We start from the raw sequence: 18707 nt of genomic DNA, 5'->3' as shown, positions 1-18707 counted from the left end.
CTCGGCCACAGACATCTCAGCGGTCATCTTAAAACTGTCAAACTCCTCTCTCAACTGTCTCCTCACATGCTTCGGTACAAAGTCTTTCCTCACAGCCATACAAAACTCTTCCCAAGGTATAGCAGGTAAACCTTGGTTCGTATATATCTCCTTAGCACTCACTTTCACCGTATCCCACCACTTACCAGCTGCCTCTCTCAGATAGAATGCAGCCTGTTCCATTCTCATCTCATCAAGACAGTGAACCAAATCTAATATGTTCTCCATCTCTCAAAGCCAGCTATCAAGAAGGTTAGGCTCCCCAACCCCCTTGTACACTTTCGGGTTAAACCTCGCTATATAGAGGCTGATTTTAGAGTGATCAACCTCTTTCTCCTTATCCTTATCCTTCTCCACGGTCTTTAAAGCCTCATTAAGAGCATCCTGATGCTCCAACATCTTCACGATGTCATCTATGTTCATAAACTCAGCTCTCGCATACAACGCATTCTTCTTGGGCGGCATCTTGAAACTATATCAGGAAAAAGGGGTGGATATAAACATACGCGCCAAAACCTCAAAACACGAAAACAAGCTGCCCAGACCCTACTCGATCGAGTTCCCAAACATACTCGATCGAGTAACAGGCTACTCGATCGAGTGTCCCCCTACTCGATCGAGTGCCTGAGGTACTCGATCGAGTGCCCAAAAACACGATTCTGGACTCAAAATCGCCAAAACCCACCCGATCAAGTCAGTCCCACTCGATCGAGTCATGCTAACTCAGAAACGCTACCCGCATGCTATATCATATTCCAACATGCTAAAAACTTTATAAAACCAACGTTATATCATAACTAAGCATATAATGCTATGCATCTTTTCATATAGCTAACGAAATAACTATATCATGTTATTAAACGCCACATTGTAAACATCCATCATGCTTCTTATTCCAACAACAATTCTACATATATCATCAACCTTTCTTTCACATTCTCAACTTTTTACTACAAACATCCAACAACTACACATACCTCATCACATCCACACACAAGTTAACCAAACAACGCATACGACCTTGACATACACCCTCCATGTGACCGGTTCAAAATTGTAGGGCGAGTTCGCGACTTCAGGACGTCTCCCAAGCCTTTGCATTAGCTCCTACAACCTTTACCCCGGGTTAATTTTAATTGACTCCCTATATTCATTAGGTTCATTGGTTACAGGTTTTAGGATCGTCGCTCTGATACCATTTGTAACACCCCCATACTCCAAGTGCCTTACCAGGACCACTCAGGTAATAGAATGCTACCATCTCGGTTACCCGAGGCATGATATTCATAAGACAATAACGAAACAACTTTTAATAATATAACTTTAGTGAAAAGTACAACTGAAACCAAATCCCAAAATACGGGTACAAGTTCTCAAACCAACTGTCTACTGAATTAACTGAAAAGTTATAAAACTAATAAAACTACAGCGGAAGACTTCTATCGTCAGACGGTGGCACATCCCAGCTATCCCAGTACCCAACTCAAACCTGCTCAATTACTGCTCACCATCCCCGAATGGATCACCGCAGGTTTAGAAAACAACAACCGAGGTCAGTACTAATCACACAACTCAATATATCAACGATAAGATAAACAGACAGCTTAACCGTCCCATACACACACAACCATACCAATCCCAACAATCTCAATCACCGACTGTCCACTGGACCAGCCCTGCCAGTGGGGGACCGCACCCGTACCCACCAAATCCCCGCTCCTCATATTGAGCGATCTCCCTGTTCATTAATGTGCACATCCCCTTCCGTGGCGGGTACCATGAAGGGCGAAACTAGGGCGTGAAGCCACTCCCACAAGTGACTCCACTCAGCCGAGAACGCGTCTCGAGAACCATAGACAACAATCACAATCAATCACAACTACTATACAGCAATCAACACCAACAACCGTCTCAATACAATTACTATATCAAACAATCAATCTTAACACATCAACAATCACCCCATTATGGGACTAATACTGAGTAGGAAATCCTACCTGGAAAGCACAACTATCAGACGGTCTCCACAGCTGTATCAAAAAGCTTCTTCTACGAAACCTCCTTCTATCATACAACATACAAATGCTACCAAATCACAAACTACTCAAAAACCGCCAAATCCCTAGATTAGGGTTTAACCAACTTAAAAGAAAAACAATAAAAAGGGTACATAGTTCTTACCCTCGACGCAAGGATCTCAACGGTATAACAAACGATGAAAACCGACCTTCCAAACTCCGGGATTTGCTAACAATGCGATTAAGATGATGAACGTACTTGCTTTCTCTCTTTGATAGTAAATTAGGTTTTGAAAAAGTGTTTAGAATAATGACGGAAAATGTTATATAACTTAATCGCATAATTAACAAAACCCGAGAAAAACTCCCTGTAAACCGGCTACTCGATCGAGTATCTAAGGTACTCGATCGATTACCCCCCTACTCGATCGAGTATCCTAGTTACTCGATCGAGTACCCAACAGGTCAGAAACTATTTTAAAACGCAGCTTACCCTTACTCGACAGAGTAAGGCCTACTCGATAGAGTACCCAGAGACTCATAAATACGGAGTATTACAACAACCATTTGTGAAGAACAACCGCCACACCCACAAGCAAAAAGCCTTTCTTGACATGTTAAAAGCCTTAGAAAAACCCTTGTATGAAGGAAGCAGAATGACATTGTTACAAGCCGCTTCTAGGCTAGTTACCTTGAAATGTGAGTTTAATATGCCATTTCTTGCTGTTGATGGCATTGCCTCATTCCTTGAGGAATCTTTCCCCGATAATAATATCATGACCTGAAGTTTCTACACTACCAAAAAAGTGTTAAAGGTCTTCAGTTATCGCATGAAAAGATTGATGCATGTCCTGAAGAATGTATGCTATTTTGGAAAGATGATGCTTTGCTTGACAAGTGCAAAGATTGTGGGGCGGATAGATATGAGACAAGTGAGGGAGATACAGTTTTGGTGTTGAAAAAAAGGCAAGGGTAGTAAGAGGGCCAAAAAGAGTAAGAAACCAATAGCATGTAACCAATTGTTTTACTTTCCTCTCGCTCCAAGACTTCAAAGAATCTATGCTACCAAAAACATTGCCGAACAAATGAGATGGCACAAAGAAAATCCACGTGCTCCGGGGAAGATGTGTCATCCTAGTGATGGGGAAGAATGGAAACTATTTGATCAGATGTATCCTGAATTTGCCAAGGAACCCCGCAATGTACGACTTGGCTTGTGTACGGATGGATTTGATCCTTTCGGTAATTTTGGGAGGAATTACTCTTGTTGGCCCGTTATGGTCACACCATACAACTTACCACCTTGGTTATGTATGAAAAGACCATTTATCTTCTTGTCACTTATTGTTCCCAAACCAAAAAGCCCGAAACGTAATTTGGATGTTTATTTACAACCATTGGTGGAGGAGTTGAAACATTTGTGGAAAGTTGGGATGGAAACGTATGATGTGTCTAAAAAACAAAATTTTCAACTTAAAGCTTCCCTTTTGTGGACAATAAATGATTTTCCCGTCTATGGTATGCTATCTGGATGGTCTACACAAGGACAAAAACCATGTCCTTGTTGCATGGGCGAGAGTAAAGCTTTTTGGCTTCCCAATAGCAAGAAAATAAGCTGGTTTGATTGTCATAGATGCTTCTTACGAGAGGGAAATCCACATATGAGGAACAAGAAAGCTTTCAGAAAAGGTAAAGAGGTGCTTGATGCCCCTCCGAAACGAGTGCCTGGGGATGAGATATGGGCGTTAATATGTGATTTACCATTCCCTGTTGATGGTACCGAAGAAGAATTTAAAGAATTGAAAAAGCATTAAAACGGTTGGTTTAAAAGAAGCATTCTTTGGGACCTTCCTTATAGGAAGACAATGTTGATAAGACATAATTTGGATGTAATGCACATAGAAAAAAATTTCTTTGAGCAACTAATTGACATGATCATGGATGTAGAGGGTGAAAAATGTGATAGTATTGCTTCTAGAAAAGATTTGTAGACATTTTGTCATCGTCCCAAATTACACATTTGCGGCGACGGGTCTAAGCCAACATCCATTTTCACTCTCGACAAAGCTAAGAGAAAGGTATTGTGTGAGTGGCTACAAAATTTGAAGTTTCCTGATGGATATGCATCAGATTTTAGTCGATGTGTTAATCTTAAGAAGTTGAAGTTGCAAGGCTTGAAAAGCCATGATTGTCATGTATTCATGGAGCGATTATTACCCGTTGCTTTGAAAAACCTCGTGCCGACAAACGTTTGGAATGCAGTTGTTGAGATTAGTCAATTCTTTCGAGATTTATGTGCCTTTTCAATATGTGTTGATGACATGATTCGTCTTGAAGAGCAAATACCATAGATATTGTGTAAGCTTGAAATGATCTTGCCTCCTTCATTTTTTAACTCCATGGAGCATCTACCGGTTCATTTGCCATATGAAGCCAAAGTTAGGAGACCCGTCCAATATAGGTGGATGTATCCATTTGAAAGGTAATTAAGATAATCTAGCTACTTTTAAATTGAAATTAACAATAATAACTAATCTATTTATTATATGTTAACTTTATTATTAATTAACTATTAATAAAACTCATCATTAACTTTTATAGGTTTCTTAATCATTTGAAGAAAAAAACTTCGTAATAAAGCTAGGGTGGAAGGTTCTATATGAAATGCTTATTTAACGGAAGAGATTGCAAACTTTTGTTCTCTTTGCTTTGAAAAACATATAGAAACCAAAGCAAGAAACTTGAATGTTGAGAAATCGGATGAAATAGACAGAAGTTTACCCGAGTTTTTTCAAACTCAAGATGATGAAGAGTGTTCATCAAAGGGGCAAACAAGATATTTGGATGATAAGGAGTATAATCGTGCCCACCTTTACGTGCTATCTAATTGTGACCTCTTGGAGTCATAGGAAACACAGTTTGTTAATGATTTCATTGAGAGGAATCCCAATATAAGTAAGGATGATGTTTGGGACAAACATGAGGACCAATTTCCAACATGGTTTCAGAAACATGTAATTGAGTTGAATATTCAAGATGATTTGATAAGAAGTTTGGCGTTTGGTCCTTCAAGAATGGTAAGAACGTGGAATCGATACTCGGTTAATAGGTTTAATTTTCAAACATTCAACCACGGTAAAGGTAATGCTAGGTGCAACTAGGGGGTTACTATTTCTTCTCTTGATGACAACGAATACTAGCTATGGTATAGTTGAAGATATCTTTGAAATTAGTTATAATGGACGTGACCGAGCTTATAAAACTGTCTTATTCAAGGTTGACTGGAAGGATAATTATGTGGCTGGAATGAGAGTACATGAACAATACAAGCTTGTAGAAGTGAATAGTACTAGAACATACTCTAAGTATGATCCATTTATGCTTGCACATCAGGCTCATCAAGTGTATTTTGCTACTTATCCAAGCACAACAAATGATAGAAATCAAAAGAGGTGGTGTGAAATATTTAAGACAAAGGCACGGTCACTAATTGATACAACTTTTTTCCAAGAAGAAAACGTTTCAAATGAAACACTTTTCTCTCCACCCGATGAAATCAACTATGAGCATGAGAATAAAGATGGTGAAGACATGGAAGAGGAAGAACATTATGAGGTGGAAGAGAGACTGCCGGGGGAGGATGAGGAGGAGGAGGAGGAGGAGGAGGAGAGGAGGGAAGAAGAGGAGGAGAGAAGGGGGGAAGAGGAGGTGAGGAGGAGAAGGGAGGAGGAGGGACGAGGGGTTTGGAGATGAAGATGATTATGATTATGATGATGATGATGATGATTATGATGATGAGGATGAGGACGAGGATGAGGACGACGACGACGATGATGGTGATGGGGAAGAAAACAATGATGAGTATGATTAAATTGGTATAACTTTGTATTCCTCAAGAGTAAATTAAAACTTAGAAGTCCGTATAATTTTCATTTATCATTATTTGTGTTATTTTCTATTTGTATTACTGCAGATGGCTGGAGGAGGTCGAGGTAGGAAGCGAGGAGGCGGCTCAGTTTGTCGACAGAGTACGCGTGAGGAGGAGAAGGAAATTGTGCGTGAGGATCCGATGCAGACAGACGGTGACGGTGTCGAGTATTAGCCTGACGCTACCGACGAGGCAGTACCACAGGTGCAGATACGGTACACTGCGGATCGTCGGATGATACTTGAGCCGACGAGATTATGGTAAGTCTTATTCTTTGTTTGTCTACCATTATTATTATCTTTTTTTTTTGTAAAACGAAAAGCACGAAGACTAATTTCGTGGTTCCAGTTCCTACAGCGTGGACTTTTGCTTCTGATGCACAAAAGAGACGTGGTTCAATAACTTTTGGGTATATATTTTCCGTAGTTCTTTGTTTTAGAAACCAAATATTTCTGATAAATTTTTTAAGAACCAAGTTAGACTTTTATTTTATACTGATATGTATTTTTGTCGCCTCTTTTTTGTAGCAATCATTTGCTTGGGATGAGTCTCAAGAAATGAATGTCCATGAAAGGTACAATGAAGTCGGTACTCGACGATATCGGGACGTGATCTGGAAGACGGTCATGCGCCCGAAAGAGCCAGAGAACATGAAAGCTATTTAATTAACTTGTTTTGTTATTTGTATTAATTAGCATATACTCTCTTATATTATAAATAATATCAGTAACTTATTAGTTATGATTTCATATCTGTAATTGCAGGTGAGAAGTTTGAAGGCCTAATAAAGCATATTAAAACCGAAGCTTTTCAGAAAAGGTCTAAACAAGCATCCCTCAACAAAAAAAGGAGGACAGAAAGATGCCGTGGTCGAGCCTACTCATTACAGGGGATCCCGATCGTTCTGGGATCGTGTATTGGGTGTAAGTCTGTCTATTATTTCACACTTTTTTTTGGTTTTCAACATGTTTTATGTTATATTTTTTGTTGATTTTCTAACATGTATGTTTTTTTTTTCATTCAGAAAAGAAAGAAGAAGTCAAAACCGGTTACGACGGCACCGGAACTGTTTCTTGACACGCATTCCAAGGTTGACCACAAAGGGATAAGGATTTGGACTAAGCCAAAAGACAAGGAATTATCTGTAAGTTTTCCGTAACACTTAATTTTTGTTAATTTACTATTTTTTAATGTCTTATTTTGGTTACCATATTAACTTATAATGTTTTGTTTAATATTGTAGGATGCATTTGAACATACAAAAGCCGCTAATCCAGAAAAGGAGGATAATGACATATGGTTTGAGTTGGTGAAAGGCTTCAAGAAAGGAAACTTGTATGGTACCGGAAGTTCAACACCGACTTTCTATGACAACACGCGTAGGAGATCGACTTCAACAATTCGCAGCAACACATATCAACCGGGAGTTATTAGTCAATTTCAAACTCAACTAAGAGAGCGTGATGAACGTGACAAAAAACTTGATGAAGTACTCCGCCAAATGAAGGAAAAAATAGCAATGTTTGAGACTTGGTGGCAAAGTTGTAACCCCATACCTAGACCCGACTACGATCCTATGGATCCGCATGGTCCACATGGGGGGAGTGGAGCCGGTGTTGGCTTCCCAATAGTTAAGTAAGTTTAATTTAGCATGTAAGACTTGCACTTTAGAATATGTTAGCTTGTAAACCTTTCATTTTCAATATATGAAATGAAGTTTGGGAAAATGTATGTTTCAAATGTGTAGTGTTGGGTTGAAATTTGAAATGTATGGTGTTGTGTGTGTTGAAGTTTGGGATGTATGGCATTGTTGAACTTCGGTTTGTATGCAGGTTGTAAATATTTGGCTAGCAATGAAAACGAAAAAAGCCACGAAAATAGTTAGTAGCTTTAGCGACTGATTTGCAGTTTTGCGACCACAAATCAGTCGCTAAAGAGCATCCCTGATTTTGGCTGGGTCACCCAAATTAGCGACTGAAAAGCCAATTAGCGACCGAATGTCAGTCGCTAATTTGGCGACTACCCCCTGTCGGTCGCCAAATTGGCAATTACCATTTCAGTCGCTATTTTCCTCCTTCAGCGACTGAAATTGCAGTCGCTAAATTTAGCGACTGACTTTGGTCGCTAAAATCAGAAAAAGCGACAAAGGTCTGCGACTGGTGTTTGGTGACTGATTTCAGTCGCCAAAATCGTCGCCTGTTTTATTTCTTTTTGTAGTGTCCCATGGAAGGAATTAAGGTGAAGGAAAAGAGGTAAGGCGACATCTAGGTCTGATGGAAGGAGGCGGAAATGATTTGCGATTCTATCAAAACACGATTATAAACCCTCGCTGTAAAGACGCTACTTGATCGAGTAACCAACCTACTCGATCGAGTGGCCTCTACTCGATCGAGTACCCAAGCTACTCGATCGAGTAGCCCCGACTAGATCGAATACCACTCATCCCAAGGTCTATCACTACACGAGGCATCCCTTGCACCAATTCCCAAAGGCCATCACATGCCCCCAAGGTCGGTCAACGTTGGTCAACGGGTCCCTAAAAGGACGGGTATTACATATTTTTCTTACCAGACGTCTAAGGTTCGAACCTTGTTGCAATACTTTTTATTAACAAGTTTTTTTTTTGTGTACTTTTTGTAAAAAAAGTATTTAAATAAAAACAGTTGTACCAAAAATAATTATGTCCAAGAAATTTTTTAAAAAATTTTAAAAAAATATATATTAAAAATATTTTATTAACATTTTTTTATTTAAAAGTATGAAATTATACAAAAAAATATAATGTAAATAAAGTGCCTTGTAAAATGCAAAAACAATTTATCAATAAAAAAATAAAATCTTGAATAAGAAAAAAAATTATTACCATAAATAATTATGTCAAAGAAATATAATAAACTAGTTGTTAGGCCCGTGCGTTGCACGGCTCTTTTAACGGTTTTCTTTGATGGTCGAATTTATATATTGAATAGGATTTTTACTCACTTGAGCAAATAATAACCAAACAATACGTCTAAATGTTTTACGGATTTGGCCAGTTGTATTCGCTACCGATATGAAAGTAGTTTTTATCGGAGTGGTGAAGATAATTTAATTGGACCAATTTATAAAATACTCCGTATAACTGTATCAATTATCTGTAATTTAATTCGTTGTTATTCCGTAATAAGTTTAAGATGATTAGTATCGGTCTCAAATGAGAATTTGTTTTGTATTACTATCTTCACAAATTCTTGTTTGTGACGGCACATATCCGTCACTTTTGAGTGACGGATACCATTTTAGCTCACAAAGTACTCACTTTTTCTCTCTCTGCAACACTATTCATGTGGTCCCCTTTCTCCACTAACCCATTTTGTTACCATTTTAACTCGAAAATATCCGCCACAAATGGTAACCTATCAAATGTACTATCTTAGACTCTGGGAGGTGTGAGTACCCAAAAATTAAATAAAAAATTAAGACTTACGTGTCCTATCCTAGAAAATGTGTAAAGTAAACTCCTTCAACCTGCTCATCTTCCTTGTTTTATCCCCTTTATGTCCCAAATTACATTCTAATTGAAATCCTTCAAACCCTTAAAGTATTCCCCTTAATGTAATTGCTATAATAAAATTGAACCTCATGAATAAAAGATCAAGGTGCTAAGAAGAAATGGTGTACAGGAAACCTTGTCCTCATGGTCGACCTGGTGGTAATCGGTCTTTTGGTGCATTGGTTTTGGGGGCGGCGGCGGAGAGATGCGATTCGGGCATTGTATGACCGCTGACAACGACGCTCTTCTAATTCAGGGAAATAAGGGATTTGAATGAAGTTAATCCTTAACCGGTATGCTTTGCATTTGTTGATAATATTTAAGTTTGTTTAATTGCTCCATTATTTGAGGAATGATTATATATATATATATTTTAATTCTTTTTTTTTTGTTCATTTTCGTGTTGATGAAGGTGATTGTTTTTGATTTTGGTTAATTGAGCTCGTGACTGATGATCCTATCATCTAATTGCTTGGATAATGTAACTAAACAATTCTTGAAGGCAGCTATTAAAATAAGATACTGTCAAACTAATATAATAAAGTACTTGCAAAGGATTTAGGAAAACACACTGTAATGAACGATAATCACACAACTCTATATGTCTAATTTAGAGTAGGTAAGTTCGAGAAGACCTCCTTATATACTATATTCTTGGTATGGCCTTTGTGTGTTTGTGTTGAGTCGTCAATGAAGAACCGTAATCCTCTCGGAGATGTTGTTCTCGACGCAGCTACATATAATTGACCATGACAAAAAACCGGTTTAGGTAAGTACACCCCCACGCTAGATAGAGATTGACCTTGACTCTTGTTTATAGTCATTGCATAACATGGCTTTAGCGGATATTGTCTCCTCTTTAAAACGAAGGGTATCTCAGAATCCGTGGACGTCATCACTATCCTCGGAATTAAGACCAGAGTCCCAATGTTAGAGCCTGTTATGATTCTTGCTTCTACTATGAATTTTCCCGTCCGTGTAATTACCAGCCGTGTACCATTACATAGTCCTTGTGACGGATTAATATTCCGTAATAGCATCACTGGCATCCCCCTCTTTAATTTGAGCTCATGATTTGGTAAACCTTGTAGATGCAAGCTATTCAAATATTCTGTCGGATAAGCCGTAAACTGTTCATCACTATCCATTGAAGAAGCACAGATCTCGTCACAACTCTTGTAGATATCATATTTTCCTGGGATTAGGTTAGTCATTTAGTCATTTACTATGTCTCGCTCCTCATTCGAGGTGTAAGAATCGCCCTTGCCCGTAGGTAATCATCATCTTGACTGTTTAGTGGGAATTGTGGGTAAATCTCATTGACCACATCTTCCACCTCAACTGGCCCTCCGCTGTGCAGGTACTCCGGTGGTATACGTATCCACGTAGCCTCATCTTCTTCGCCTTCCCTTTCCGCCTTCAACGTTGTGACACCCTTAAATCTAGCCTTAATTATATACGTAAATTCTACAGAAAAACTGATAGGATATGTTTGTAAATGGTTCAACTAGTCCAAAAACCTGCAATTTCAAAAAATTTTCTAACTAAACCATTCACAACCAATTCCAACTCAAGAAGAGTGTCAAATACCCTGCAACAACTGATAAACTAATTTACATACATAACTTAAGATGCGGAAATATAGTGATACAAACCCAAAATAGAAAAGGGAGACATATGTCCCTTCAAATTATATACAAATCAAAAGTGTAAAGGGTTTACTAATAGAATAGCCAAAACTAGGTCCAAGGTTCCTTGCTCACTAGCCGTCTGTGACCCCCAACGAAGCATCAACAACCTGTCAATCGCATTTTATACAAACACGAAAGCCACAATTCAGTGGGGAGTAACTTCGAGTCCTCCCAGCCACGAATCGTCATAATTAATGTAACATGTAGTAAAACATGTAAACAATATGATAATTCATCTAATTTCCAAGCATCCTAACATATGACCCCTAAACTGACCAAACTAAACTATCATGTGAATCATATAACAAATTGTAATCCAAACTCTATCAACCATAGCCGGCTTGCATCTCACCTTCTATGATTCATAGAATCATCAAACAAGAAAGGGCAATATATCAAAGACATGCATAAGTTCTTAGCACCGTCAATAGTCACTTTGTAACTCAAGTCTATACCACGAGGTAGGGAAGGTAATCGAACCGGTATCTTGGCTCAGCGGTTACTATTAAGAAAACATGGCCAAGAGACAACACAACCCTAGCCTAAAATCTGCGCAGACCTAGACATGCGGATACACACCACCGCACCCAAGACTCACAACTTTTTTTAAAACAAAGTGAAGTGAGTACCCTAAGGACACCACCGAAGGGTTGGCTAGTACTTAAGGTGACCCCATACTATCAAAATAAGTACCTGAGGTCATGCCCCAACTTGGATAAACATCCACTAGTCAGGAACACAAAGGCTATCAAGCATTGAACATATACTCGTCAAAGACTATAAAGACCTATCTATGATGAAGGCCGAAATACTCACCTAGGACCTAGTCACAACTAGTCCCACTTGAATATTTTAGCCCACACCACCCAAGACTCACCACATAAGTCAAGTAAGACACCCACTTAACCTTAAGAGGGCAAAAAGTCCTACTTACCAACATAAATTCTAACATTCTATCATGTGAAAGCTATATAAATGTCTATTTACAAAGATACAATCCCAACAGTTCCTCAATAAGAATTCAATACTAACTTCCAATTCTAGCAATTTTAACAATATTAAAGGCTTTAGGGAATCTAGGGCCATTACTACAAAATAAGAAGCTATTTAAATTCAACTAACTAAATAAGAAGCTATTTAAATTCAACTAACTACACATGTGAAATAGAGATATAATAAATGGCCTAAAACAAGAAAAAGGCCGATTATCTAATTCATTCAACCGATTTTTTACCCGCAACCCCAGCCCCTGCGACAGTGCGGGTCAAATTGCGGTCGACCAATCACTCAATTAATCGACATCGCATCGATCAAAGGGACTAAGGCTCGATTTTTAAGCACAATCAACAAAACATTACAATTATAGCTATAAAATTCATTTTGAGCCTATTAATTACAAATTTCCTTTTGTAAACTACCCTAACTTGTGATAACTATTAATATAAGCACAATTTTTCCATTAACATAATTTTTGTTACTAGTATATTTCAATTCAACTTACTACTCTTTTTGTTACTTATACTATTCTAATTATATCCATGATGAACCTAAAATGACGGACAAAGCATGGAAAACCGCGAAACAAGCAACGGACCGACCCGGGCCAACCCCAAGACCGGCCGGGGCTGCCGTGGGCCTGCCGGCTGCTGCCGGGCCCGCTGCCGCACCATTTCTTCTCTTTTTTTTTCATTTTTATACATTATAAGACCGTCTGAAAATTAATTAATCGTCCCCAATTCAACTTTGATAATTTAAACTACCAAAAGACACAAATTAAGCTTGCATGCAACTAAATTTAACATGTGAAAATTACTACCCAAACTAAAATTCACCAAACATATAAAAATCAAAAACATGTGACGGTCTTTCGTCGAGTAACTCGAAATATGTTACCTTAAGCTAGAAAATGAGCAATTAGTCTTCAAAACCGAAACCCTAACCACAACTAACCGCTATCCTCTACAATATATGAGTCCCCGAACTCGTCTTCCAAACCTTCACCTAAATAAACAATTAAACACAATAAATAAGCACCAAAACCGATTCAACCGAAATTTGGTCTTAAAATAACTTAATGAAAATTGAAATTAGAACATACTAAGTCGTAGATCACGGCGAGGGGATTCCAGAAAGGTAAATTATGCGAAAAACGGACAAGAAACGAAGATTTTATGGCGATTTTGAGCTTGATTTTATATAAATGGTGTTTTGGGTTGAATTTGTGAGATGTTGATGATGATGATGGAACAAAATCAGAAAAAAAAGAAATAAAAGGAAGGGGGTGTGCCGTGTAAGAGGAAAAGAAAGGAGGAAAAAGTACGTGCGGAATTTTTAGTCGGGATTTTTAACGAGTCGGTTTTGACTCGTTTCAAAAATAATTAAATCCGTAAGTCAAATGCAAATTCCGTCAAGTCCAAAGTCTTTAAACACGAGATTACAATAAAATTGAGTATTCATTCGACCCATTTCCAAATTCGTTTACCCAACGTTCAAACGAATCGTCATTTCCCCCCGATACGCCCTTATTTCGAAATAAAAGATTTTACACGGTTTAAACTATTTTTAAACATTTCCAAACTATCAAAATAAATACTTTTCTTCAAAATATAATAAAATTATATTTCTTTGAATTATTTTTACTTTAAATACATTATTGTCAAATTTTACTTGATTAATTAATTATTTTCGAAACCTATTAACGGTCCGAAATTTACGGGGCGTTATAATGGCCTTCCCACATCGGTAGAAGAGGGGAACGAAGCATGGTTTATAATCATGTGGCTACCTCTTCCTAATGTGACGCGTTTTAAAGACGTGAGGGGGTTGTGTCTCCCAGAGCGGACAATATCACGTTAGCGAGTTACCTTGGGTCATTACAATTGGTATCGTAGCCGGGGCTGTGCTTGGGGCGCGAGGACGCTGCCTTCTCCTTTGGGGAGGAGGGAAGGTGACCTTCCCACATCGGTAGAAGAGGGGAACGAAGCATGGTTTATAATCATGTGGCTACCTCTTCCTAATGTGACGCGTTTTAAAGCCGTGAGGGGGTTGTGTCTCCCAGAGCGGACAATATCACGTTAGCAGGTTACCTTGGGCTGTTACAAACGTCCCGTCACCCATAGCTAACAACCATTCATTAAACCTCTTGTTCTCTTCTGATGAACCTGTGTTACGTACCCTCATACTTGTTCTTAGAAGAAACACGGTACATGACTTACAGATGTACGACCTGTTTATCGACGCTCGGACTATATCTTGTCTTCCCCCCTTTTGCACTATCGGTAAAACTTGTCTAAAATCGCCACCAAGGACGACCGCTACTCCCCAGAACAGCTTTGTAGGCGCCGGGGTTCTTATAACTTAATATATCCCTCATTGTACGGTCAACTGCTTCAAAAACGTGCCTGTGGTCCATTGGCGCCTCATCCCATATTATTAGAGAAGTTTGCCTTAGTAGGTCGACTAGTTGACTATTTTGTTTAACATTGCACGTGGACTCCTCAAACAGTTCGATTGGGATGTCAAATCGACTATGTGCTGTTCTTCCTCCCGGTAGCAGCAAGACAGCAATACCTATAGTGAGTTAACATAGTTTTTTAAATATGGATTATGTAGACCTGATTGTTTGATCTTCAAAAGAGACATTGCTGTTATAAGGCAAATATTTACCTGAAGACGCTACATTGAGCACAATCTTGCCCTCAGCTCGTAGCCTTGCTGAGATGGTCCCGTATAAAAATGTCTTTCCAGTCCCTCCGTGTCCATATACGAAGATAAGTTTCTATGTTTTATGTTCCACAGCTTTTATTACCTCTTCAAACACATCTGCATTGGTATCGGTAAAACAAAATTGCGTAACTATATTGTTTATAAAATTCATCGCTGAATAAATCTAACTTGACTCATTGGAAGTCGTTTAAGCTTACCTAGTTGCTCTTTATTTAGTTGTTTTACTCTCGACATCCATTGCTCTTGTTGTTGTTGTTGTTTATCATACATCTTTTCACCCCTGATGAGTTTGTTCTCCATTCCTGCGATGTTTTCTTCCTTCGGTTGAGGCATATCCTTTATATCTTTCAATCGTTTTCCATACTTCATGAGTATTTTATCTAGCTCTATCAGTGTGTATGTTTTCCTTGCTTCATCAGTTAGTATCAGCATCGGGTCCCCAAACATCTTTCTTTTCTTCCTTTCGATGTCCTCGGACATTATGAGGTAGTTGGATTACCATAGTTTATTGACATCTGTGACCTCACAGAACAAAATCATCGTGATGAATAATTCCCGAAGTTGCGATGGCAATGCCCACTTATTGGCCTCCCTCATTGCGTCATCCCACTCTTTGTCATTATTTAAAACCCACGAGCGTAACACGCGTCCTTGAATGTGGGATATAGTGTTTGACCGATGGTTCTTAAATCCTCAAAGCTTTGCGCTCCTTTCACAATGTTCAATAGAAGTCGAATGTAGTATCTTTCACCTGCAGTTGAGTGGACATAGGCCATTCTTCCTATGCACATCCCTTGCTTTCGCTTATGCCATCCGTCACCCCAAACATACTGAGTTGGGAATTATGCATAGGTCAGGGTTCTTGCATCTTGGCATTCAGCATTTTTCTTCATCCATGCACTTAACATTGTGTCGACGTTGCTTTTTTTATCAATCACCACTTGAAGTACATCATGATCCATTATTATTACTGCTTGTTCACCTTTCAGTTGCACGGGAAGCCTTATCACTGCCAGGTATCGCTCCTGAATCTCAAATTCAAAAATTCTCCAAGCAGCCTCTGACGCAGAGAGGTACCTGCAATCCAGGTATGCTTTCACCTCATCTTGAGAATCATCTTTAATCATGAAAGTTGCCTTATCTGGGCCCTTGGAAATGTACTTGAAGAGATACTTTATTGCTTTGGCAGTGTTACACCATTCCACATTGATGTGGGCATCAAACATCAGCAATAGTCCGGGGTTATAGGGTACTATGGACCGGTTGTCCAGTTGATGTACACCTTTTTTAATAAACCTACATATAAAAGGCAAACTGTGAACAAATTGAGTCCCTGCGGTTATCCATTTTCAATTAATGGCATTAGAGATACCGTCTTAAGTTCCATTTCTAGGTATGTCAGTAAACCTTTTCCCTACTCCCTACTGAACCAGGTATTATTAAGGATTAATAGAAGTTAATTGCCCTTGTAAGTACCTATTGTTTTGTGGTCGTCGATATACTGGGTAACCATTGTTATCCAGTGTTGTGTCCACGTTGAATGATTTGAGGTAATTCTTGCTACACTTGTCGTTTACCATACACGGGCACTTGGGATTGGCCTTGCCGCATGGACCATGTACCATAAACTTTGAAACGGCTTCCTATAATTGAGGATGTTTCGTGCTATCTGGTATCTCTGCATGAATGATGTTGTCAATGAACTCGGTACGCCGTCTCTTTTCAACCATAGTAGGATATGAGCATGTGGTAAACCTCTCTTTTGAAACTCAATTGTATAAACATCTGCAAATATCAACCATGTTACATGACTACTAATTTTTTGTGAAAGTGGTTTTTATGGAAAAGTATATAATATTGTTACCTGCTATAGTTGCACCAAAGTATTCATCTTTCTTTAAACAATGCATTAGCTGTTTTAGCTTCAAACCTGAACACCCTAGCTACAATGTCCGGTCTGTCCTCTACTTTTTGTCCGGGAATGAGCTGTAACATAGCTTCTATCTCTGGCCACTTTGGGTTAGCTGTAAATGTTATGAATAAATGGGGATTCCCATACCATCTGCAGATAGCCATCGCGTCCTGATAACATTGTTGCATATATCTTGGCCCTCCGGTAAAGGAAGGTGGCATATATACTCTTTTCCCGACTGCATAACCCATACAATCACCATTAGCCACTGCATCACACAGGTTGTTAAGTATGTCACACCGGAACTTATCTTGGTTATTTTTAATGTACCATAACCTTTCGGACTCAATGGCACAACAGCTATCTACTAAAAATTGCTGGAATAATCTTCCCCCACATAATAGAGTGGAACCTTCCGAAATCCTCTGTTGCACCCTGTATGCATAGTACTCTCTCATGGTGACATTCTTTCTTTTTCCTCCTTGACCCTGATCAATGTAAGGGATCTCTGTATGGTAACTATCCTCGCCATAGGGGAATAACAATGGATATTGTAGGGCCATGTAAGATGGATGTAGCTCACTGATCCTCTGGAGTCCGTGGGTCTTGTGTTCAATGATTATGTCTTTCCCCTTGATTTGATCTCCAGTAGAGTCTACAATTAAAGCCGCTATTTCTGATGCTATTGGGGTGTTATAGGTTTTATCCCTATGATTTCGTGTTCCTAATAGGCGTATAGATAGACGTTTATCACTCTGTTCCTTCAATCTTTCTTGTGCCATACGAAATGTTTTAGTGAGAGGATTAACTTCGTCAAGCATATCCTTTAATCGAGCAAGTATTTCAGTATCTAACTTAGGACTTCCCTCAGATTTGCCTACTGCCTTTTCTCGCATGGCTATTTCGGATGAACTGTCGTATACATATAATTGAGCATATGATGGGTCCTGGTCATCAGGTGGTAGTAGGGAACCAATACGATGTAGAACCTGCCCGCTTATTCGGAATACATAAGGTCCAGAGTTCGTGTTTACTGAATGGTCAATCTTGGCCCCCATAGAAGTAAATGCGTAACATGAATTATAAACCCGAATAAGCTCTTTGAATTTTGAACACTCACTATCATCAGTAGAGGACAGTAGTCTTTTTAAGTATTCTGGTGCCTCCTTAATCTTCCGTAATTCTACCTTTCCGTCTCTGCAACACATGTTAAATCTTGTATTATATCTATTACTGGTTTTTTTCAGTCGCTCGTCGTACCACATTAATGCCTATTATGCCTTACACTTCGGACATTCATACTCAGGGTCCCCCAAATATAGATATTCAAACTTTCTCTTCCTTGTACCTGGAACGAAAAGTAACAATAGCCTTAATAATATAGTCTTAATAGTTCCTAGATTGAATTCTTGGTGTCCCAACTCTCAGTAATGTCCTAGTGACTTAATTACTATAATCATAATTAGGGTGACAATCATACCTAATCCATTGATGCAAAGTATGTTACCACAACGGTATTTAAGCATACTTGGGTAAGGAACTGCTGGTTCCTGTGTTGAGGTAGAGGGAATATCTACATCCTGTGTTGCATGATTGTTTCCCATTCGTCTTTGGTGTGTCTGTTCTATGCGTTTTCGTTTATGTATTCTTTCTTGTCTTCTTGATTGGGGATCCATCGTTGATATTAGAACTTTTTGTTGTCGATTTTCTTAGTTGACCTTTACTATATATATATATATATATATATATATATATATATATATATATATATATATATATATATATATATATATATATTTATTTATTTATATATATATATATATATATATATATATATATATAGAGCAGTTCTTATAAGGTC

The 18707-nt window shown here is 38.6% G+C and overlaps 1 protein-coding gene across 1 annotated transcript; it reads right to left on the bottom strand.

The window, feature by feature from the left end:
- Window positions 1-15776: 15776 nt before the first annotated feature.
- LOC141600694 (uncharacterized) lies at window positions 15777-18054 on the bottom strand. The gene is made up of 2 exons (XM_074420937.1): window positions 16865-18054; window positions 15777-16230 (listed from the first exon to the last, which is right to left on the bottom strand). Exons 1-2 carry the CDS (start codon window positions 18052-18054, stop codon window positions 15777-15779), a joined length of 1644 nt encoding a protein of 547 aa, XP_074277038.1.
- Window positions 18055-18707: the final 653 nt, after the last annotated feature.

Source organism: Silene latifolia, chromosome 9 (assembly GCF_048544455.1).
Source record: "Silene latifolia isolate original U9 population chromosome 9, ASM4854445v1, whole genome shotgun sequence".
Taxonomy (NCBI): domain Eukaryota; kingdom Viridiplantae; phylum Streptophyta; class Magnoliopsida; order Caryophyllales; family Caryophyllaceae; genus Silene; species Silene latifolia.
The sequence above is the reverse complement of the archived record's forward strand: the minus strand, read 5'-3'. Positions and strand labels throughout refer to the sequence as shown.

Bases quoted from the DNA above. Each gene is read 5' to 3' on its own strand.
- LOC141600694 (XM_074420937.1), bottom strand. From the start codon at position 18,054: ATGTGTTGCAGAGACGGAAAGGTAGAATTACGGAAGATTAAGGAGGCA. The intron at 16,231-16,864 runs GTTTGAAGCTAA...TTTTATATGTAG, and splicing joins ATTGTAGCTAGGGTGTTCAG to GTTTATTAAAAAAGGTGTAC.